General features: G+C 34.4%; 1 protein-coding gene across 2 annotated transcripts in view; it reads left to right on the top strand.

The window, feature by feature from the left end:
* ATM (ATM serine/threonine kinase) overlaps positions 1–23,755 on the top strand; it is a 143,200-nt gene that overhangs the window by 92,114 nt on the left and 27,331 nt on the right. The window contains exons 39-54 of one of the 2 annotated variants that reach the window (XM_060105402.1): positions 2,703–2,790; positions 4,904–5,059; positions 8,474–8,561; positions 10,580–10,668; positions 10,768–10,870; positions 11,779–11,927; positions 13,307–13,411; positions 14,682–14,801; positions 17,203–17,437; positions 17,934–18,101; positions 19,193–19,306; positions 20,099–20,316; positions 20,828–21,035; positions 21,945–22,058; positions 22,426–22,584; positions 23,042–23,180. In XM_060105402.1, coding sequence (XP_059961385.1) covers positions 2,703–2,790; positions 4,904–5,059; positions 8,474–8,561; positions 10,580–10,668; positions 10,768–10,870; positions 11,779–11,927; positions 13,307–13,411; positions 14,682–14,801; positions 17,203–17,437; positions 17,934–18,101; positions 19,193–19,306; positions 20,099–20,316; positions 20,828–21,035; positions 21,945–22,058; positions 22,426–22,584; positions 23,042–23,180 — 2,253 coding nt within the window. Of the gene's footprint in view, positions 1–2,702; positions 2,791–4,903; positions 5,060–8,473; positions 8,562–10,579; positions 10,669–10,767; positions 10,871–11,778; positions 11,928–13,306; positions 13,412–14,681; positions 14,802–17,202; positions 17,438–17,933; positions 18,102–19,192; positions 19,307–20,098; positions 20,317–20,827; positions 21,334–21,944; positions 22,059–22,425; positions 22,585–23,041; positions 23,181–23,755 lie in introns of those variants that run through there. The other variant, XM_060105401.1, reaches the window with a different exon arrangement.

Consider the following 23,755-nt stretch of genomic DNA (forward strand, 5'->3'; position numbering starts at 1 on the left):
AAAGATCAGAAAGAGAAATTAAGACAACAATCCCTTTTACAGTTGCAACAAAAAGAATAAAATACCTAGGAATAAACCTACCTAAGGAGGCAAAAGATCTGTACTCAGAAAACAGTAAAACACTGATGAAAGAAATCAAAGATGACACAAACAGATGGAGAGATATACCATGCTCTTGGATTGGAAGAATCAGTATTATGAAAATGATTATACTACCCAAAGCAATCTGTAGGTTCAATGCAATCCCTATCAAATTACCAATGGCATTTTTCACAGAATTAGAACAAAAATTTTTACAATTGATTTGTATGGAAACACAAAAGGCCATGAATAGCCAAAGCAATCTTGTTTTTTTTTTCTCTCTCTCTCTCATTGAGGCACTTGGGCTCCAGGGCACGTGGGCTCTGTAGTTGTGGCATGCAGGCTCCAGAGCACATGAGCTCTGTAGTTTGTGGCATGGGGCTTAGTTGCCTTGCTGCATGTGGGATCCCAGTTCCCTAACCAGGGATCAAACCCACATCCCCTGCATTGGAAGGTGGATTCTTTACCACTGGACCACCAGAGAAGTCCTTAGCCAAAGCTCTCTTGAGTAAGAAAGACAGAGCTGGAGAAATCATGCTCCCTGGCTTCAAACTATACTACAAAGCTACAGTAATCAAGACAGTATGGTACTGGCACAAAAACAGAAATATAGATCAATGGTATAGGGTAGAAAGCCCAGAGATAAACCCACGCCACCTATGGTCACCTAATCCATGACAAAGGAGGCAAGAGTATACAATGGAGAAAAGACAGTCTCTTCAATAAGTGCTGCTTGGAAAACTGTACACCTACAACTAAAAGAATGAAATTAGAACACTCTCTGACACTATACACAAAAATAAACTCAAAATGGATTAAAGACCTAAATGTAAGACCAGACACTATAAAAGTCTTAGAGGAAAACCACTCTGATATAAATCACAGCAATATCTCTTTTGACCCACCTCCTAGAGTAATGAAAATATAAACAAAAATAAACAAATAGGAACTAAAGTTAAAAGTTTTGCACAGGAAAAGAAGCCATAAACAAGTGAAAAAGACAACATGAGAATGGGAGAAAATGTTTGCAAATGAAGCAACTGACAAAGGATTAACCTCCGAAATATACAAGCAACTCATGCAGCTCAATATCAAAACAGTAAACAACCCAATCAAAAAATGGGTGGAAAACCTAAATAGACATTTCTCCATAGAAGACATACAGATGGTCAAGAGGTACGTGAAAAGATGCTCAGCATCACTAATTATTAGAGAAATGCAATAAACACTACAGTGAGGTATATCACCTCACACTGGTCAGAATGGCCATCATCACAAAATCTACAAACAATAAATCTTGAAGAGGGTGTGGAGAAAAGGGAACCCTCTTGCCTCGTTGGTGGGAATGTAAATTGATACAGCCACTGTGGAGAACAGTATGGAGGTTCCTTAAAAAACTAAAAATAGAACTACCATATGACCCAGCAATCCCACTACTGGGCATATACCTTGAGAAAACTATAATTCAAAAAGACACATGTACCCCAATGTTCATTGCAACACTATTTATAGTAGCCAGGACATGGAAGCAGCATGAATGTCTATCGACAGATGAGTGGATAAAGATGTGGTACATATATACAATGGAATATTATTCAGCCATAAAAAGGAACCAAATTGGGTCATTTGTAGATATGTGGATGGACCTAGAGTCTGTCATAGAGAGTGAAATAAGTCAGAAAGAGAAAAACAGATACTGTGTATTAATGCATATATGTGGAATCTAGCAAAATGGTACAAATGGACCTATTTGTAGGGCAGGAATAGAGACGCAGATGTCGAGAATGGACACATGGACACAGATGGGGAAGTGGAGGGTGGGATGAATTGGGAGATTAGGATTGACATATATACACCACCATGTGTAAAATAGATAGCTAGTGGGAACCTACTGTGTAGCACAGGGAGCTCAGCTCGGTACTCTGTGATGACCTAGACGGGTGGGTTGGGGGGGGCTTCTGCAGGAGGTCCAAGAGGGAGGGGATATATGTATACATATAGCTGATTCCCTTTGTTGTACAGCAGAAACTAACGCAACATTGCAAAGCAGTTATACTCCAATAAAAAAAAAAAAAGTTTCTGGGCTTCCCTGGTGGCACGGTGGTTGAGAGTCCACCTGCCAATGCAGGGGACATGGGTTCGTGCCCTGGTCCGGGAGGATCACACATGCCACGGAGCAACTGGGGCCATGAGCCATGGCTTCTGGGCCTGCGCGTCCGGAACCTGTGTTCCGCAATGTGAGGGACCCGCGTACCGCAAAAAAAAAAAAAAAAAAAAAAGTTTCTTAGGCTAGTTGGTGAGTTCTGTGTGGTCACAAATAGTCTTTGTTATATGGTTGTATATTGAGCTCCTAGTACATTGAAAAATCCTAGGTAAATAGTTTTTGAATCAATGGATTAGTCTTCTTCAGAAATAAAATATAAATTACTATTAAATTCTCAGTTTTTTTAAGCTCAGTAGTTTCTTGTAAAAGAAAAAGAGATGCCATTAAATTCCGTTTATTGAAAACCAATTTTGTGCCAGAACCTTATAGTGTAGAGGAAGACAGATACACAAACAAAAGGGAGAAAGTGCTTAAGCAAGTCTGCCTGGGACTGAGAGGACATATCTTTGTTTGTCAGAGTCAGAGCACTTTTTCCGATGCCATTTGGATAAGAAATCACAAAGAACAATGCTTGCTGTTGTGGACTACATGAGGAGACAAAAGAGGTAATGTAACTATTGGTTCTTGAGTTGGGGATTTAGAAGTGTAACTTGTTATTGCTGGCTGAATTTTAACATGATTCTTTGAGGTAATGCTACTGCAAGTTGCTGTATTTAATATGTGTGATGCTTATATCCTTGTAATGATCCATATTTAGGGTGGCACTTTGGTGAAATCAGTGTCAGGAACTCTGAATTCTTTTTCTTTTTTATGGAAGTATAGTTGATTTACAATATTGTGTTAGTTTCAGGTGTTCAGCAAAGTGATTCAGTTATATATATGTTTTTTTTCAGATTATTTTCCATTATGGGTTATTACAAAATAAATTACAAGATATTGAATACTGTAGGAACTCTGACCCCCAACTGTAATAGTAACAGTGTTATCTTTGCTAAATCATTCCGTCTTTGGGGGCTTTAGTTTATTTCATTTACAGTGAAGGAAAGGAGTAAGTGATTTTCCAGGTTACTTTTAGTTGCATTACTCCTCTTTTAACGTTTCTCTTTACATTTTGTCTCAGAAGTAGCTAGAGTTATGTAAAAAGCTCCTGCATGTATATTTATTATGAAACATAAGTTTCTTTACTGTGTACCATGGTCTTCAAAATCTGTGGTTCTATATAGTGATGGTGTGCTATAGCAGTGTTCATTTTCTCGATCGCTTTATAATATAGTATTTTTGTTCCTATTATTTCTCTTGAGATTTTTAACAGTGAGTGCAGGAATTTCTAGAGAGGATGGTCTGACTGATCTGTACTGCTCCAGAGTTGACCAGAACTTTGAAGAAATAATGTAGTAGGTCTAAATAATGTAATAGGTAGTCACTGATGTCTCATTAGTTTGTTTGGTGGTAGTGACAGTGGTTGATAAAAATGGGAGGGAATGGTAGGGGAAAACTGAAACATTGTTTAACGTAAATGCATTTACATCTTAAAAATTAACTCCTCTATATCCCCCTCATTCCTTTCCATCCCACTCTTAGAAAAAGAAGTGTTAGGCCTTTCAGGGTTTGTGTTTCTGGTTAGAAAGTTACTGCTTCACCATATTGTTTTATATTGAATCCTCTTGTGAGAAAGCCCATAAGAAGCTTTAACTATAGCTGGAAACATGTCTTTTCTCAGTGTTGGGAGGCAGTTTCACCTCTGAATCATTCATTTTTTATTTATCATTGAGTTAGAATGGTATTGACATTAGTTGGCCTTGGAGAAGATATCGTTTCTCAACATTAAGTTTTTATTCCAAATACAACCTTGAAGAAGATTGCTTGAGAGAATATGACTGGGACATAGAATAAAGGGTAAGGACCTGAGTTCAGGTTCACGTTTCTCAGAACAGCTACAATTAAGTCTTGGCTATGTGATAGGCACTTTATTCACCAGCTTTGTAAGCATTATTTACTCATTACAAGTATTCTCTGAGGTATATATTGTTTCTGCGTTTTACAGATGAAGAAATTGAGCCTTAAGAAGATAAGTTGCCAAAATTCATACAGTTTGTAGTAGGTGAACCAGCTGGATTTGAACCTAGCTAGAGTATCCTACGCTAATACCAGTGCTCTTAACCACTCCATGTCAAATCTCTGTAATGTTTGTTTTGAGAAAGATAATATCATGGTCCCTTCCATTTATGGCCTACTGTTATCACAGTGGAAGATTTTTTTAAAATAACCTCAACCTAGGCAACTAAGAAGAAAATTAACTGCAATAGGAAAGTCATGTAAATGTGTCTTAGAAGAAACAATATTTTCATTGAATTGGCCATTTAAAAACACTCGTGTATGTGTTATTAGTTATTCTGTATAGACTATGCTTAGCCCATGGTCGATGGATCCCTCAGTGGAGGGCATGTATGAACCCCAAATTTGTATGGGATGATGGTTCATAGCTTTCATCAGACTTTCTAAAAGGTGTGTGATCCAAAAAGAGTGACGGAGCTCTTCAGCTATGTTATCTTAGATGTTCATAGTTATATATTGGGGGTATGTTGTTTTTGGTTATTTAAATGTAATTTTCTTTTTAACTAGCACTTGCTACCATTGTATTCTATATCAACATACTTTTCTTTTGGCATTTAAGTTAAAGAAATGGACATGACTAGATATTTAAATTTTTTTCTTTAGACCTTCTTCAGGAACCGTTTTTGATGATGCTTTCTGGCTGGAATTGAATTATCTAGAGGTTGCCAAGGTAGCTCAGTCTTGTGCTGCTCATTTTACAGCATTGCTCTATGCAGAAATCTATGCAGATAAGAAGAACATGGACGATCAAGAGAAAAGGTAATGGAATTTGGAAGTTTTTGTTTGTAAAATTGGTGTTGACACTGTTTCATTAAAGGTATATATTAAACATTTGTTTTACTGCCACTCCCATTTAAAAGATATTTTAGATAGACGTTGTCTATCTTTTAAAGAGAAATGATAATAAAAATTTTTTTAAGAAATAAGCAATTCTCCTCTGAAATAGAGATGTTTATTACTTAAGAATTATAAAAATTATACACATAGCAAACTCCTGGGGGACAGAGGTCATCCTTATTTTCCTCTGTATTCCCCATAGTAACTAGCATTAGGAACTTAATATAAGTGATCAATATTTATTTTTCAAATGGTTGAGTGATTCCCTAACTTCAATTAAATTGTTTACCACTATTCCTTCAGTTTATTGAAGATACATTTTACTTATTGACTAGAAGTAATGTAACTGATTGCTTTCTGTGACTAAATTACTTTATTATTTTATCTACCTGTATTTCTACTACTTTAATTTGCTTTTCCTCTGAGTTAGAACTTTCATAAAAGTCCAACAAGTATCCTAGATAATAGGGAAAAGCAAAAAAGAGCCAGGAAAGTCAAAGAGTAAAAAATATACAGTTTATTGTCCCAACTGCCCTCCTCAAATCTTTATTTCAAATAGCTTAGTGTTTATTTTTATAGTTATCCTCACTTTTCCACCACAAAATCACTCATATTACAAAATTAGCAACGAGATGTTATATTGATGCATTTCTTATGCTTGCTACTTATAATTTCTACTTTGGATTGTTATTAAGCTAGAAGCAGTATGGTTTTTGGACTGTGGAAAACCGGGAACTGGAATTCAGAGCCTAATTCAAATATAATTAACTTAGTAGACTTGGACTGATTTCTTAACTCTCTGGTTTGTTTTAATTTCTACTTTTCAATTGAAAACAATTAATAATCTACAATATGTAGATCATTTTTATAATGTATAAGTGATATGTTTGTGATCACTTAGACTTTGTACAAAGACAAGTATTGATATGTTGTCCTTTAAGTATGAAATGAGTAAGAAATTGATTTTTGCCTTCTCTTGATCTTAAAAATTTGGCAAAAGTCCTGCATACTTAGGAGTAGTAGTTTTAATCTGAATGTGCCTCGGTATCTTGGCTCCATAGAATAACATTTTTTACTAATCAGGAGTGAATAACTGAGTTCTTATTTGAGTATAAATAAAAGCTCTTTTAATTTGAGGATAGGTGATCATATAGAATGTGGCACATTTTTGCAAAATTGCTTGTTTAACAAGCAGGAGTGCCTGGATTTTATTTTGGTTAACTTTAGGGGAAAAGTGCTTGACAAATGGGGCTTGCTGTTTGCTTTGACAGTCTGATTTTGATTTTTTTTTTTCAGATGCCTGATGGGAAGGGGAGGGCAAACAGACATAAAGTGTATAGAGAGGGTAGGGAATGCTAATTTTCTTCAGTGGCTCAGGTGAACTGAGACTTTTATAAATCTAAAGTGATCAGGAAAAGTATAAAAGCAAAATACAGATCAACAGTTTACAAACACTGTCAGGTCAAAAAAATGAATTGCTCTCTTAGGTTTTCTATTCGGGTTAGTTAATAGCAAAATGCCTTATACTAGGTATTCAGGAATACATACAGAGTTTTATTTGTTAACTTGCTCCTGAGAAAGTATGAGCCTTCAAAGTTAGTATCCATAATTTTTTTTAGAAAGAAGTCAAAACTCCTTCAAACAGGATTTAGACAACCAGTCGTAGTTCACACCTCAGTCATTTTAATATTCCTAATACCTAAGGCAATGCCTGACAGAAGTCCTGGCAACTCTGCTTTTTGCCTAGATGAATTATAGCTCTAGACTCAGAATCATAGACTCTAATACTGTTGTTCGTACTTTCCAAGTTTCTCCTCTCAAAACTTTTTTCTGCATAACTTACCAATAAGGAAAATGTATGTAATATTTACATATAAAGGTTATAAAGCAAAATAGAATGTTGTCAGTGCCATTTTGTCAATGGGTCTCCTCTATCCCATCCCTCTGTGCTCCTCCAAGAAGTAAATGTTATCTCGTGTTTTGTGTTGCTCATTTGTTTGGATGATACTGTTTTCATGTGAGTAGAAACCCATAAATATAGTTTAGTTTCCTTATTTTTAAGCTTCCTAAGAAGTTATATGTGTGCTTTCCTACAACTTGTTTTTTTCCCTCAGTTTTTTGGTAAGATTTGTCTATGTTGTGTGTTGCTGTGGTTCATTAGTTTGTCACTGCCACATAGTATACCAGTGGGAGAATATGCCACAATTCATTTAACCATTCCCCTGTTAATGATAGGTGTAGAATTATTGGGTTGCAGGGTATACAAATTTTCAGTCTTATAAGATAGTGCCAAATTGGTTTTTAAAGTGGTTTTACCAACTCAGAAATGTAGTTCATGAAGAAGTGGCTCAGTAGGAAGCTTTACATTTGAAGAAGGGATACAAACTACCACTATTTCTAGTTTGAGTAAAAAAAAAGTAAAGAAGAAACTGAAATAACTATAGGTAAATAATAGAGATAACATCATTTATGATAGTATTTATTTTATACATTGGATTATTATTGTCATAAACACTATAGCTGGCGTGGTTTTAGAATTGAAATTAGTTATAGGACTGAGTATCATATGCATACGTAAAGCTGAAGCCTTTGAGTAGAGAAATCTGAATTCTAATTCTGACTATCACTTATTAGTTTTATTACCTTGGGTGTTACTGATCCACTTCCTTTTTTTTTTTTTTTTTTTTTTTTTTTTTTTGCTGTACGCGGGCCTCTCACTGCTGTGGCCTCTCCCGTTGCGGAGCACAGGCTCCGGACACACAGGCCCCGCGGCCATGGCTCGCGGGCCCAGCCGCTCCGCGGCATGTGGGATCCTCCGGGACCGGGGCACGAACCCGTGTCCCCTGCATCGGCAGGCGGACTCTCAACCACTGCGCCACCAGGGAGGCCCCCACTTCCTTTTTAACACTTAATATTATCAGACTTCTTAATTTTTGCCAAATTATCAAGTGTTAAGTGGTGTCTCAAGTGAGGTCTTAATTTGTGTGCCTGTGTTTATTAATGAGGTTAAACTTCAGGTAAAACCACTGACAGAACATTTAGGAATTGAACTCAGGGGCTTCTGCTCTATTTTTAAGCTCTGTAAATAAGCATATTTTGTCATATAGCTTTCCCATAAATGAGACTGTCATTAAAATGTAATTCTCATTCAAAGAATTAATACTAACAAATTCCTTTTCTATTCTAGGCCTAACTGGTATTGTTTTTAAATATAAATGGTCATTATATTTTATTTGTAATCTCTGTTAGTTTTTTCTGTCAAAGTGTATGGTATATGTATTAGCAAGCTTCAAAATAGTATATTCCCATTAAAAGAGGTGCTCTTGTGACAAACAGAAGTCTTACGTTTGAAGAAGGAAGCCAGAGTACAACTATTTCCAGTTTGAGTGAAAAAAGTAAGGAAGAAACTGGAATAAGTTTACAGGTAAATATTATTGACCTTATTATAAATGATAATATTTGTTTCATACTTTGGACTATTATTTTGTTATAAAGACTATATAGATTTGATTTGTCATTTGATTTTCAAACTGAAGTTACCTTTTTGGACTGTCATATACGTAAATTCATGGTTTGAGGCTTAGGCCTTGGAGTAGACAAACTTGAGTTATAACCCTGACTCAACCACTTAGTTGTGTAATCTTGCACCAATTAGTTAACTTTTCCAACCTTGAGTTCCTTTATCTGAAAGATGGAAGTAAAACCACCTATCTCATAGGGTGAATTTATACCATGTATTTTCTGCTACAGTACTCTGTTCATTTTTCTTTGTAGCATGTAACATTTATAATTATATTTTTATTTGTTTACTTGTTTATTGTATGTCACATCTCAGGGCACATTGCTTCTTCTGTAAATTTTTTAATGTTTACTCTTAAATTGACCCATTCTTACTGAATTTCTTTGGTCACCTAATTCCTCTAAAATGAGTTTCATCTTCTTCAGTTTGCTTAAACCTCTGATGTTCTCTTCTCTGTCTTTTGTTTGTCTCTCCTCCTACTTCTTGGACAAGATAGGGGACATTATAGGAAGTCCCACCACATCCCACTGTCAAACATAGAAATATCCCTGCATCTGCTACCATTGTAATCTTTCCTCTTGTTAAAGCAGAGAAAGTTCCTTCTTCTGTCCTTCTTTCTGTGCTTTGTTTTTCATCAACCCTTTCTCAGGAACATTTTTTTTTATTGTGTCATGCTCCTTCTCAACATATTCAAATTTTCAAACTCTATTAAAAACATTCTCCTTCAAACAGACACAAAATCATTTCCCTTTTCCCTATGTTCTCTTAAAGGTGACATCTTTTTTTTCTCCCTTTCCATCACAGCCAAACCTTGTGAAAAAGTTGTCTGTATTTCCTGTCTTCATTTCCTTCCTTTTACTCTCTCCACTGAATAGCACTTGCTAATGTCACTCATAAACTTCATGTTACTAAGTCTAGCAGTCACCTTTCATTCAACTTCTTCCTTAATGTTTCATCAACACTTAACGCCATCAACCATGCCTTACTTGAAGTATGTTCTATCTACCTTTTTAATACCATTCTCCTGATTTTTCTCTTTCCTTTTTTTGCTTCTTTATAGTCTTAGCCTCTTCTCTGAGTTTTTGGAGTATCTCCTGTGCTTCAGGCACTGTGCTAGGCTTCTGAACTGAATGTTCCAATACTGAGGGCTTGATTTCATGTTTATGAATAGAAACAGTTTGATTAGGATTAATAGAATTATGCCAATATCAATTTGTGTTTAGAAAGTATTTCCTGGAGCAAGTACCATTAAGAGAATTAAATTGCTTGATCAATTTTCTCTGCAATGCAGTTTCTAATTTTCTGTTTTCTTTTTTTGATTTTTGTTTTCTTTTTCCTTTTTTTCTTTCTGTTTTGTTTGCTATTTTCATTTTTATTTTACTGAGATTATTTTAAGCAGAATCAATTCTTTCCTGAGTAAATTTTATAACAAAATTTTGAGTCATCAAACCAATTCTTTATCCATATCACATTTTACCAATTATAACATAGTACAACTTTAAATTTTCTCTCAAAGAAAACCTTTACAGCTTGTATTTTTACCAAATTCAGTTTTCAAGAGTCAGACTTTGCAGGACTTCATTTTCCCATGTACAGTTTTAGCTGTTGACAGGATTGTTTGCTTTTGTTTTTATGATTATTTTTGCATGTGTTAGAAGCCTGTTAGGTTGGGATTTATTTCTTATCTAATTCACTAAATCGTGAGCAATTCTTCTCAGGTAGTCTGCAGTCATTCTGTTGTCTGGGATCAGTTTCTTGTGTTGCTGATCAGTATCTTTAGTATATATTTAAATATCATTATATTTTACTTTTATAACATGTAGAGTTGGGAGTTACATGATGGTAATGATATAATTTCAAATTTGCTGAATTCATAAACTGATAGTTTTCCCCTCCAATTTTTGTTGTTTCCATGTTTTTAGGATCTGCTCTTAGAAATCTACAGAAGTATAGGAGAGCCAGATAGTCTTTATGGTTGTGGTGGAGGAAAAATATTACAACCCCTTACTAGGTAAATTGCTTTTTTATAGATAATGCTATAGTAATTCTGTTATGAAAGAAGTTACATGTTTGTAAAACTCAAAAGCATTTAAAAACTCTTTTCTTATAGACTACGAACATATGAACATGAAGCAATGTGGGGGAAAGCCCTAGTAACATATGACCTTGAGACAGCAATCTCCTCCTCAACTCGCCAGGCAGGAATAATCCAGGTACTTTTTTTTCTGCTTTGGTAAAGCACTACTAGTGTAGTACTCAGATTATTTCAGTATGTCAGTGGAATATTTACACAACCAGATAAACTGTAGAGGTAAGACTGAAGGTTCTTCTTCAGGCACTGGGATTAAAACTCAGAGGGATACACAGGTAAATTGGATAAGTCACTAACCTGAAAGATAGTGTAGATTTGTTGGTCATAATCTTCTTAGCTAACAGTAGAAGACATTTCTTGACTGTATACAATGTGCCCAGTAGTGAATTAAGTCCTTTGTATGGAAAATCTCATGTAAACTACTTCTCATAGTTTGCACTAGAGTTTGTCCCAGGAGTTGTCATTTCTGTTACTGGCTAATATTCCTTAGCCATTCTTTTATCAAATATCAGAGCCCTTTGAGCTCTATCTTTGTGTTTTAGGGGGAACACACAAACAATATTTTAGCATTTTAAGTGATGTTGTGAACTACTAAAATTGTGAAAGTTACCTTTTTTTTTTTAAAGAAGATGTTGGGGGTAGGAGTTTATTAATTTTTTCTTTTTTTTTTTTTTTTTTTTGCTGTGTTGGGTCTTCTTTTCTCTGCGAGGGCTTTCTCCAGTTGTGGCAAGCGGGGGCCACTCTTCATCGTGGTGCGTGGGCCTCTCACTATCGCGGCCTCTCTTGTTGCAGAGCACAGGTTCCAGACGCGCAGGCTCAGTAGTTGTGGCTCACGGGCCCAGTTGCTCTGCGGCATGTGGGATCCTCCCAGACCAGGGCTCGATCCCGTGTCCCCTGCACTAGCAGGCAGACTCTCAACCACTGCACCACCAGGGAAGCCCAAAAGTTACTTTTTATGTTTGCTGTTTTTTGTATCTCTAGTATTCTGTTATTTTTGATTCCTTTTTTTTTTTTTTAACTCCTGCATAGGCCTTGCAGAATTTGGGACTCTGCCATATCCTTTCCGTCTATTTAAGGGGATTAGATCATGAAAATAAAGAGTGGTGTGCTGAACTACAGGAACTTCATTACCAAGTAGCATGGAGGAATATGCAGTGGGACCACTGCATTTCTGTCAAGTAAGAAGAATTCAGACATTTTTAATTGCCATTTCTCTAGTTATGAATAATGAACTGTTTTTATCTTGCTCTATGAATGTAGCAGGTGTTGTGTTTTCCTGTTTTGTGGATGCTGTAAGCTAAATGCTTAAATAATACAGCAGTATGCAGTAAATATACATAGGGCTGAATTTCACTCTCTTCTTATATTAGGGCACCTTCCCCTCCACCCTCAAGATATTTTTGAAAATAGAAATATAAAAATTATTTTCTCATGAGAATCTTATTCACTTATTGTTTATAAATCCAAAGAGAACTATAGGCATTTCCCTTCCCACTCCCTGCTGCAAACATTTTATTTAGTTAGATGGCACTTTTATTGGCTGGATGGTACACAAAAGACTGTTTATCTTTGTTTGTGAAATATTTTCTTTTATTAAAAAAAACACTGCTAAATCACTAGCATGGGAAGAAAACATTTATAACCTACATGTACCATCACCATGTGTTCTGAATGAAAAGCCAAACACCTAATCTAATAAAAGATTGTGTATTTATGTAAAAAGTCGTCTGATGATATAAACCAAAAAATTAAATCATATTAATTGTATGTTTAATCACTTTCACAGAAAAAAATTTCATTAATTTGAATGTCTTTCAGATTTCAAACTGTTAGATTGCTGTAAAATTAGAGATACGCACTTGTATTTTAAAAACATTTTACTCTGTGAGCTGATTCCTACTTGTCTCTGTGAATCTCCATATTCTGTTTTTCCCCTTGCATACTATATTTCAGCCATATAGCGCTTCTCCATGTTTTTTTCCATCAAGCCAGGCTGTTTTTATATCTTCTTTTTCCTCTGTTACCATGAAGGTGGCTACTTGTTGTTCAGACATATTTAGATACATCTTTTCTGACTGTCCATTCTAAAATAGCCACCCAGTCATTCTGTTTTGTTACCCTGTTTTACTTTCCTACATGTCCTTTGTCACTGTCTGCTATTTTTCTTATTTATTGTCCATCTGCAAACCAGAACATAAACTCCATGAGAATGGGGACCTGATCTGACTTGTCCACTAATGGATCCCCTGCATCTGGAACCTGGTAACTAGTGCCTGGCATGTAGTAGGTGTTCATCAAATAAATAAATGAGAATATAACATGTTTAGAACCAGGAAAAATAGCTGAGAAATTCACTTTTTTCTGCTTGAAGAATTTAAATGATCCACAAAATTCTTTGTAATTCTTACCAATTTTTCTAGAAATGCATTTTTTTAAATGGAGATATCTTAATTTTAGTTTAAAATTTTGCCTTTTGGTGAAGCTGTTTATGCACACATATCTTAGGAGTCTCTATTTTTAAACGTCTTTTTCTTTTATTTTTAAAATTATTTCACAGCAAAGGAATAGAAGGAACCAGTTACCATGAATCATTGTATAATGCTCTGCAGTCTCTAAGAGATGGGGAATTCTCCACTTTTTATGAAAGTCTCAAATATGCCAGGTATTATAAAAAAAAAAAAGTTACTGTATTTTAATATTTAATGTCATGGCTTCTTTTCTGAAAACTTGAAGAATAATTTCAACACAAGGATTTGCACTGGTGAAGGAGTAAGACCTGGTGGCTGTGGTCAGGTTGTTTCTTTGTCATTCCCTTTCCCCCCTTTAAAAAAATTCCCTGTGTAATTAATAATTTATACTAGTCAGTGTTGAAACTCAAAGTAGTGCAAAAGTGGGAGGAAATATTCAACAATTAAGAATTTCATAGCTTTCACATACCTGAGAAATGAGTGCTCAGATGAATTTTATCTTTTGCAAGCATGTTTTCATAAGAATTATGAGTATTCCTATCTTAATAATTGTTTCTATACTTCATATTTTAAATTTTTTGTATGAAAGAATTCTTTAATACACACTTGATATGTATATGTACCCATATATATACATACAAATGTTTATATATATATAACCAATGTTATGTTTTAATTTTTTGTTTTAGATGTAAGAGCATGCTCATGTTAGGTACTTACATAAAGTGTTAAGTTATTTTTTTCTTATGTAATAACTTTTTCTTTGCTTATGTGGTTCAAATATATTCTACTTTTAAAAATAAAATTCCCTTTGGGAGCCCTGAACAATTATTTACACAGAACCCTGAAGAAGGTCTTCTTATTTCCCATTCCTTCGTTTTCTTCCTGGACCAGTGTACTGAGAATTTTAATCTTTTCTCCTCTAGTAGTTATGTGGCATTTACCTCTCTTAACGTTTAGTGTCCTTTTTATAAAATGGTGACTAATGGACAATACTTAAAGGCTTGTTATGAGGTACAAATGAGTTAATGCACAACAAAAAACTTAACTATAACAGGCTAAACAAATGTAACACATTTTTTGTTTAACAGTATTTGTGATCTAATAAATCCTGTACTTTATTACAGAAGTAATACTTGCTACCATTGAAGTGCTTATCATGTGGTGGCCACTTTGTTAGGCTTTTTCTGTAGGTATTCTTTAATTTTCAACTGGAAGTGAAAAAACTTGGGTTCAGAGGAATCCAGTAATGTGCCCAAAGCTATTCAGCTATTACTGGCAAAACTGGGATTTAGATCTAGGTCTGTACGATTCCAAGGCTTACTTTGTTTCCACTACCTTATGCTTGTGCTTGTGAGTGTTAGTATTATTAGATCCACACCAAGGCCTATAATGGGAAGTCAACTTTTATCTTCCTGCAAACCTCTTCTTAGTTTCTAAGTGTCTTGTCTTTTCTGCCACTAGAGTTAAAGAAGTGGAAGAGTTGTGTAAGGGCAGTCTTGAGTCTGTGTATTCCCTCTACCCTACACTTAGCAGATTGCAGGCCATCGGAGAGCTCGAAAACATTGGGGAGCTTTTCTCAAGGTATGTGATTCAAATGACTGTGTATTCCAAAGTATAACCTTTCTGTTACCAATAGGGACTTTAAAAAATAAAAGCTATATAGAGACCAGCCATAGGTTTATTTCCTTTTATCAAGATATAAGTAATTAACCTAATGGACTGTGATCTTATTAAAATAAACATTTTCAAAAATATTCATTGTAAAAATTCAGGCTTTTAAAATTTAACTTACTGTGTTTTTCTCTTTACAACTTTTTCCCTGTTCAACCCTAGATGAAATTGTTTCCTCGTGTTTTTTACCATAGCACATTGTACTCCATTCTGTTTTAGTATCACATTGCATTAGTGTCATTTTATGTATACTCTGCCATGCTGTACTAGAAGCTCCCTAAAAATAGGGCTTATTTATTCTTGAATCCTTTGTATCCCTAGTGCTTTTTCCTGGTGACCAATTCTTAGTAAACAGTCAATGGTAATGAATATGGAGTAAGTGTTTAGGGGAGATTGCCTCTTACAATGGTGAAAAGGAAGTGATCTCACTTTCCAGTGTGTCTGGATCCTTCTCTTCTAGGGAGTTATAAGGAAGAAAGGGAAAGTTTGATGAGCTGGTACCAAATACCTATGCTCTAGGATAACAGTTCGCAAAGTGTGGTGTAGAGATCCTGGTTTTCCCAAGATCCATTCAGGAGTTCATGAAATCAAAACTGTTCTTACAATTACAGCAAAATGTTATCTGGTGTTTTTGCTCTCATTCTCTCATGAGGTATAGTGAAGTTTTGGTGAGGTATCAGAGAATAGCCACAATTATCTGAAAAGACTATTAAAATACTCCTCCCTTTTCCAACTATGTATCTGTATGAGGCTAGATTTTCTTCATATACTTCAGCCAAACATCATAGCACAGCAAACCAAATGCAGAAGCAAAGATGAGAATTCAACTGTCTCCATTAAGCCAGACATCAAAGAGGTTTGCGTAAATGTGAAACAGTGCTCTTCTCACTAAATTTGTTTTGTTTTGGGAAGAATAGTTATTTTTTTTAAAAAAATGTTATTTATGAAATATGATATATAGTCAATTTACTATTGTTATTTTAAAATAAATTAATACATGTTAGATTTTTCTCAGTTTTAGTTTCTAATAAGGTAAATATTAATAGTATAATCCAATAAACAAAAGCTCTTTGGGGGTCTTCAATAATTTGTAAGAGTGTAAAGCGTTCCTGAGATTAGAAAATTTGAGACCTGCTGCTCTAGGATCATTTTGGGAGGAATTAAAGTTTTGGTTCCTGTGAATTTGTGTTACTGTTTCCTTCTTTATCAAGCAACTAAAAGAGCTTTCATTTCCTAGTCATCACCTTATCATCTTCTTAGTCTCCTTGCTTCATCTTAATTTCTCTTCATATAGTAGGCCTAAAGGATTGGACAGTATTGCTTAGTTTGAACATCTGGGAAGCACTCTGTTTATATAAACTAATTGTATGATATGCATTTTCTCTTCCTTTAATAAATAGTATTGGTATATGAAACCTTTACCAGATGCCAGCATTTCCTTCATTGGATTGTTCTTTCTTTAACAGCTGCCATTTTGCATAGAGTCATGCCCTGTGCCTGGCAAGCACAGTAGATAATGAGTTTATTACATTTCCTTGCTAACTGTCCTTTGTTGAAGCTGGACTAGAGGTATAGATGTTCTGAATGACAGGCCTGATGAATGTGTTCTCATTTCAGAAGAATGTTAGTTTAGAAGTGCTGTTTTTTGTGAGGTTGAAGAGTATTTTTAAGAAAATCTTGAAAGTATCATGTATAAAAATATTAAATCACTACGCTGTATACCTGAAACTAGCATAATATTGTAAATCAACAATAACTTCAATTTAAACAAAGAAAGAAAAAATCTTTAGATGTTCATCATCTGTTGGGTTCTCTGCTGACTGACCCTCAGAGGTCTGACCATATTGTAGGTTTCTAAACTATGGTCCTTATTTTGGATTATTTTAGAAGTTCCAGTCATGTTACTACAAAAATTCCTTTGTGTCCTGCCCCCCAGGGGTGCTTTGTGACCACCTAGAGGGGTGGGATAGGGAGGATGGGAGGGAGATGTAAGAGGGAGGAGGTATGGGGATATAAGTATATGTGTAGCTGATTCACTTTGTTATAAAGCAGAAACTAACACAACATTGTAAAGCAATTATACTCCAATAAAGATGTTAAAAAAAAAAAAAAGAGAGAAAATGTTGGACCAGGTCAAGGGTAGGTAAACTATAGCCCTCAGGCCAAATCCGGCCCACTGCCTGTATTTGTCAATTAAAAAAAAAAAATTCCTTTGTGTTTATTAAACCTTAAGTTTCAGAACCTGCGTATTAGCAGGGTTTTTTTTTTTTTTTTCATTTCTCTTACGTGAATTCTGTGATTTGGCTTTCAGATCAATAACAGATAGGCAGCCCTCTGAAGTATACATTAAGTGGTGGAAACATTCCCAGCTTCTCAAAGACAGTGATTTTAGTTTTCAGGAGCCTATAATGGCTCTACGCACAGTCATTTTGGAGATCTTGATGGAAAAGGAAATGGAAAACTCGCAAAGAGAGTGTCTTAAGGACATTCTCACCAAGCATCTTGTAGAACTCTCTGTATTAGCCCGAACTTTCAAGAACACTCAGGTAATCAGATTTAAAACTATGTCATCTCACCTCTTGACCTTGCCTTTTATTACCCAGAAAATAGAAAGCATAAGTAAAAAAGAAATGTCATTGAGAGACAGAGATTGCTATTAAAACATTGTATAGCATAATTGTTTAAGATTTCCCATTTTGGAATAAGACCTGAGTTTGAGCCTTGAACAAGGTACTCACCTTCTCTAAACCTCAATTGCCTGGTTAAAAAAATGAGAAGTTACCTAACTTACTCATTGTATTTATAACAAGTCAGCAATTTTATATACTGTGTATAAACACACATAGTTATATATATGTCTTTATATAAAGAGAAAAACAGGCCGACATTGGGCCTGGGGAAGGCAATCAGAGATGCACTTAAGACAGTCCTGACAAATAGTCAAGTCCTCAGTGAATGGTAGTAACTGCTTTTCTTAGTAGTAGTAGTGGTAGTATTAGTAATAGTAAAAGTATTTATTATTATTTGTCATTTTCATTTCAGCTTCCTGAAAGGGCAATATTTCAAATTAAACAGTATAGTTCAGCTAGTTGTGGAGTCTCTGAGTGGCAGCTGGAGGAAGCACAAGTATTCTGGGCAAAAAAGGAACAGAGTCTTGCCCTGAGTATTCTCAAGCAAATGATCAAGAAGCTGGATGCCAGTTGTACAGAGGTTCACTTTTTTTCTATTGGCCAAATTCGTATTTTACGGTTATAAGAAAAATTACTGTGCATTAAAATATTTAAAATAAAATTTAAAGTAATTACCAATTTTATTAAAGCTTTTATTAAAGCTTTGACCCATGAACAAGAAATTGTTAAAAGGAGTCTTGAAAATTAATATTTGTAAAAGAAGTTTAGAAAGTATTCATTTTTCCTATTTATAGCATTTCTATCAGTCCATCTTGTTGTCGGTTAGTCTATCCCAGTGATAAGCCTCAGTTCTTTAAACTTTCTACAGTATGTGGGAAACAAAGATGCAATAGATACTATAAATTTGAAATGACAAAAAAAATGGAAGAGGAAATGCATGAGAGAACAAAACTTTTAGAAAAAAGCAAGTTGGAATAATTGGGTTGTTAATCCAAAGACCTTGAAAACATCATGTCTAATATTTTATCTAACATTACCTATATTAGTTATTATAAACTTGGTTGCTTCTTCAACTCCATCTCCAGCATATGATGGGCAAAGTAGCAGCATTTGTAGGAATCATGAAGTGTTTTAAAGGTTTGGACACAATGATGTCCCTCTGACATAAACCTACTTGGTGAATATCAACTTTTTGTACTTTTGGATAATGAAAACTTATATTACATCCTCCATCACTAGAGAATTCATCATTATACCAAAACCCTGGGAACTCGTATGATATGATGTTTAAATATTGCTTAACAATGTGGACTCCAGGGAGTTACCTACCCTCTTTGACCTCAGTTGTAGTTTTCTTATTAAGGATAACAATAGTACTTATTTCAGAGGGTTCTTTTGAGGATTAAATGAGTTACTATACATAAAGCTGGTAGAAATGCCTAGCATATGAAAGTACTTAATAAATGTGAGTTGCTCCAATAATAGTAATAATAATAAACAGTAGAGAATGATTATTTTATAAACCTACATATTTGGAATTACTAAAATAGTTGTAAGGTAAAAGCAAATGAGGAAAGACATTTTTAACCTGCTTTTTTCCCCCTACGTGGAAGATTCTTTTATATAGTCATGATAATGAATTACATTTTAAGATTTTGCTTTCATATACAGAATGATCCCAACCTGAAACTAATATACACAGAATGTCTGAGGGTTTGTGGCACCTGGTTAGCAGAAACTTGCTTAGAAAATCCTGCAGTCATCATGCAGATGTACCTAGAAAAGGTAAGATTTTTGAGCAGCCCTTAAGAGAGTTGTTTAGCATGAACACATTTGATCTTTTTATTGGAGTCAGATGTATTTCAAATGCAAATAAAAGTATGATTTCACTTTGCTAAATATCATTACTGTTGTATCTCTGTATACTCTTCAGGGCAGAATGAAACAGATTTCACTTTTCTAAATATTATTACTGTTGTAGCTCTGTATACTCCTCAGGGCAGAATGAAACAATGTTACAAAAGAAGGAGCATGTTTGGAAAGTAAGCCCAAATGTGTCTTCTCTCTACCCCCATCACCAGCTACTCTTTAAACTACTCTGGTTCTAAGCTAAGTTTCTGATAATTTCTCCATTTACTTATTTGTAAAAATAGCTGATTAAGGAATATGCAAGTCAACCTTTATTATTCATTTGTACCCCAACGCTACAAGTAGGACTGGGACTCCAGTGCTACTACCACTTTTGACCTTCCTGTTTCTCCCTTTTATTTAGTTTAGCTAATTTTAGAAATAGCTACTTCACTTAAATAAATGAACATGAAAAGCATAATATGATTTTTTTTTAATTTTATAGTTTTTTGGTTTTGCACTGTTCTTTGCAAATATTAGCTATTTTGGTTATTTCTGCCATGTCAGAGTTGTTTTGCAAAGTCAAGAAAATACTGTACTTCATATAATTGAGCTTATATACATATATATAAATTAAACTTTAGTGTGGATATTTCTTTGATCTGAGTAATTCTTTAGATGTATTTAGTATCTGTAAATATAATATAAATGGATTGTTTTTTCTTGAAGGCAGTAGAAGTTGCTGGAAATTATGATGGAGAAAGCAATGATGGGCTCAGAAATGGAAAAATGAAGGCATTTCTCTCATTAGCACGGTTCTCAGATACTCAGTACCAAAGAATTGAAAACTACATGAAATCGTCAGAATTTGAAAACAAGCAAGCTCTCCTGAAAAGAGCTAAAGAGGAAGTTGGCCTTCTTAGGGAACATAAAATTCAGACCAACAGGTAACTAGGGGTCTACAAGTGACAAGATATACAGATATACAGTATATATACAGGTATAGAGAACCAGATAAGAATTCATGCTCTGGTTCTAAGCTAATTGTAAAGTATCTTGATGTTAGCTTCTTGTTTTGCTTTTTTAATTTGTTTGTTGGTATCATAGTTGAAGAAGACATAGATGTTGAAATTAAATAGAGAGGAGTTACCTATTTTGATGTAATTAAATCCTTTATTCAAACCTGCTTTTGGTCTATATATTTTAGTGTAAGTAGAGAATGTTAACGAAATACCTTGGATAGAGTCCACTTTGTCTTTAGTTGCCTAAGATAGCTTTTGAGTTGCACAAACTTACTTTAAGACAAAACTAAGTTTGTTCCCCTTATAATTCTTAGAACTTTGCTTTTTCTCCTAAGGTGGACACCAGATTTTTCATTTACTTTGTATATCTTATATAATGTTATAGTTCTATAAAATTTGATGGCCTTTGTGTTTTGCTTTAATTATCCAATGTAAGATACACAGTAAAGGTCCAGCGAGAGCTGGAGTTGGATGAATGTGCACTCCATGCATTGAAAGAAGATCGTAAACGTTTCTTATGTAAGGCAGTTGAAAATTACATCAATTGCTTATTAAGTGGAGAAGGGCATGATATGTGGATATTCCGTCTTTGTTCCCTCTGGCTTGAAAATTCTGGAGTTTCTGAAGTCAATGGCATGATGAAGGCAAGTTTTGTCAACCCAATATTCTAGCCTGTGCTTTAAAAGTTTAGACATAAGCCCCTCAATGTCATGGATTTTGTATACTTTGTATCCTTGGCACTTGGTTCAGGGCTCTACACATAGGTACTTAATTAGCTCTAATGATGTTGGTTTATGTGGCTATGAGAGAATTTAGGTCAGTCTTTTCCTATATCTTTGCAATTACCATAGGAAAGTACTCAGAATGCTAGATTGGGAGATTTGGAAAGCAATTAAAAATGATGTGATCACAGGTGGGGTATTTTTCCCCTGCTTTATTCTTTTCTGGGATTTTTTATGATAAATTATTTTTGTAAATGGAAAAAAAGATTTTAAGAAAACATTAAAGTGGCAGTATTTTGTAAATTTTTATTTAAAAAATCTTAGGTTTTATTGATGACACCTAATATTAAAGTTATGTTGACAAGGTATATATTGGCAATCAGTTTGAAGCTTAAAAGTAAAATGGTTCTTCTGGCTGAAGAGAATGATACGACCAACCTCTGCTACTAGTGTACATTAAATCCTGTTACTTTTAGCATGTAGGGAAAAATAGTTATTCCCTGTTATTCACACTGACTTCTGAGGAGTCAAGATTACAATAGCCCTTAGATCCACATTTGTCTTCCTTGGATTCACTGGAATATGAGCAGTGCCAAGTATTCCAGTTCTGAATACAGTTTGATTTAGGTTCAAATATTATGACTTACCAGTGATCAATCTAGACTTTAAGATAAATGATAAGTAAAAATATGTGATTAGTGAAGTTTTATTTAATATCTGCTAGATGATTGCACTAGTAGAGGAGCATTTTCTTAGAATAATTTATTTGCTTAGTTGTGAGACCATTTGAAATGCATTGTTTTTTTAATTTTGTGTTCTTTTTAATGGTAGAGAGATGGAATGAAGATTCCATCATATAAATTTTTGCCTCTTATGTACCAATTGGCTGCTAGAATGGGGACCAAGATGATGGGAGGCCTAGGATTTCATGAAGTCCTCAATAATGTAAGTAAACCTGAAAATAAAACCACAGTTGCTTTTCTTTTATATTATATACTACTGTTCCACTCCAGGAAGTGGCAATACAAAAAAAGTTTAGTCACTCATATTTATTATGCTATATAAGGGCAAGAATAAAGATTTCCTTTTGTCTCCTCTCATGCTCCACATAAGTTACTCAATTTCTCTCTCTTTCTTATTCCTCATGTACTTCTGTCTCTCTCCCTCTCATACATACCCATACTCACACAGTCCACCCACGGCAGCATCTAGTACAGTAACACATATCTTAATGTTAAGCAAAATTTAAAAGGTTATGGATTTTCTTTTTTTTTTGTTTCCATAAAACTAACAGTTCTTAATTTTATGACAGCTCATCTCTAGAATTTCAATGGATCACCCTCATCATACTTTGTTTATTATACTGGCTTTAGCAAATGCAAACAAAGATGAATTTTTGACCAAACCAGAGGCAGCAAGAAGGAGTAGAATAACTAAAAATGCACCTAAACAAAGCTCTCAGCTTGATGAGGTATTTGGATTGAACATGCATACCTTTTTGAACTGTAATATTCATTTTTTCCCAAAATATTCATTTCTTAAGTCTCAGGAATTCTAGGAGTGTGTGTTGTTGACAGTATTCAGTTTGTAAATCCTTTGTTATTGTGATGCTACCTAAAATTGGTTCAAAATTCCTGAATATTTCTCAAAGCATAAGAAATACCAAAAGTATTTTTACCTTTTTTCCTCAGAGCAATGAGCAAAGAAAAAATAAATTTTACAAGGCACCCAAGTCATTAAGTCTTGAGATTATTATATCTTTGATGTAATTCATTCATAATAAGGTGACTTGGTCTCTGAGGGATTATAGTCCTTCCATTGTCTAACTTTGTGCATAAATTATTTTTCCTTTTGTTATTATAACTCTGAAAAGTTTAAGTCTTGGGTATTTGCTTATGTAATATTTTTTGTTTGTTTTTTATTAATAGGATCGAACCGAGGCTGCAAACAAAATAATACGTACTATCAGAAGCAGGAGACCTCAGATGGTCAGAAGTGTTGAGGCACTTTGTGATGCTTACATTATACTAGCAAATTTAGATGCCACTCAGTGGAAGACTCAGAGAAGTATGCAGTTTGAAAGAATGAGTGTTGCCTTCTTGCTGTTATTCTCTGTAGGGATATATTAATTATAGAGCTTAATAATGTAAATCTGTTCAACTCACACACATTAATTATAGATGTGAAAGTCCTGATGCTTATAACTTACCCATGATTCAAAACTTAATTTTTGTATAGTAGCTTCAACACCCCTCCAGTCACTTTTTTACTTAATATCTTTTTGTGGAACTGATAATAGGTGACTGCACTCTAGGACTTAAAAATGGAAAGACCTTATCATTTTCTCCATCATTCTTCTTGCTGTGTCTATTTAAATAATTATAAGCTGCTATAATATTTGGTTATTTGTATCTCTCTCCCCATACTTTAATAATTGTATTCTTTTTCTGTTCAGAATCATATCTTCACATTTAAATTCTTAAGATTTTAAAATAAGAATGAGGCTTCTCATAGTGTTCCTCTCTAAGCAAACAAAGACTATTCCTTTAGTCATGTCCTTTAGTCACATTTAATAGTAATATGACAGGAGTACATTATCTATGTGCTATTTACACTGTATATAATTATCTTAAGTTGCTCAA

The sequence above is a fragment of the Mesoplodon densirostris genome, chromosome 7, assembly GCF_025265405.1.
Source record: "Mesoplodon densirostris isolate mMesDen1 chromosome 7, mMesDen1 primary haplotype, whole genome shotgun sequence".
Lineage (NCBI taxonomy): Eukaryota > Metazoa > Chordata > Mammalia > Artiodactyla > Ziphiidae > Mesoplodon > Mesoplodon densirostris.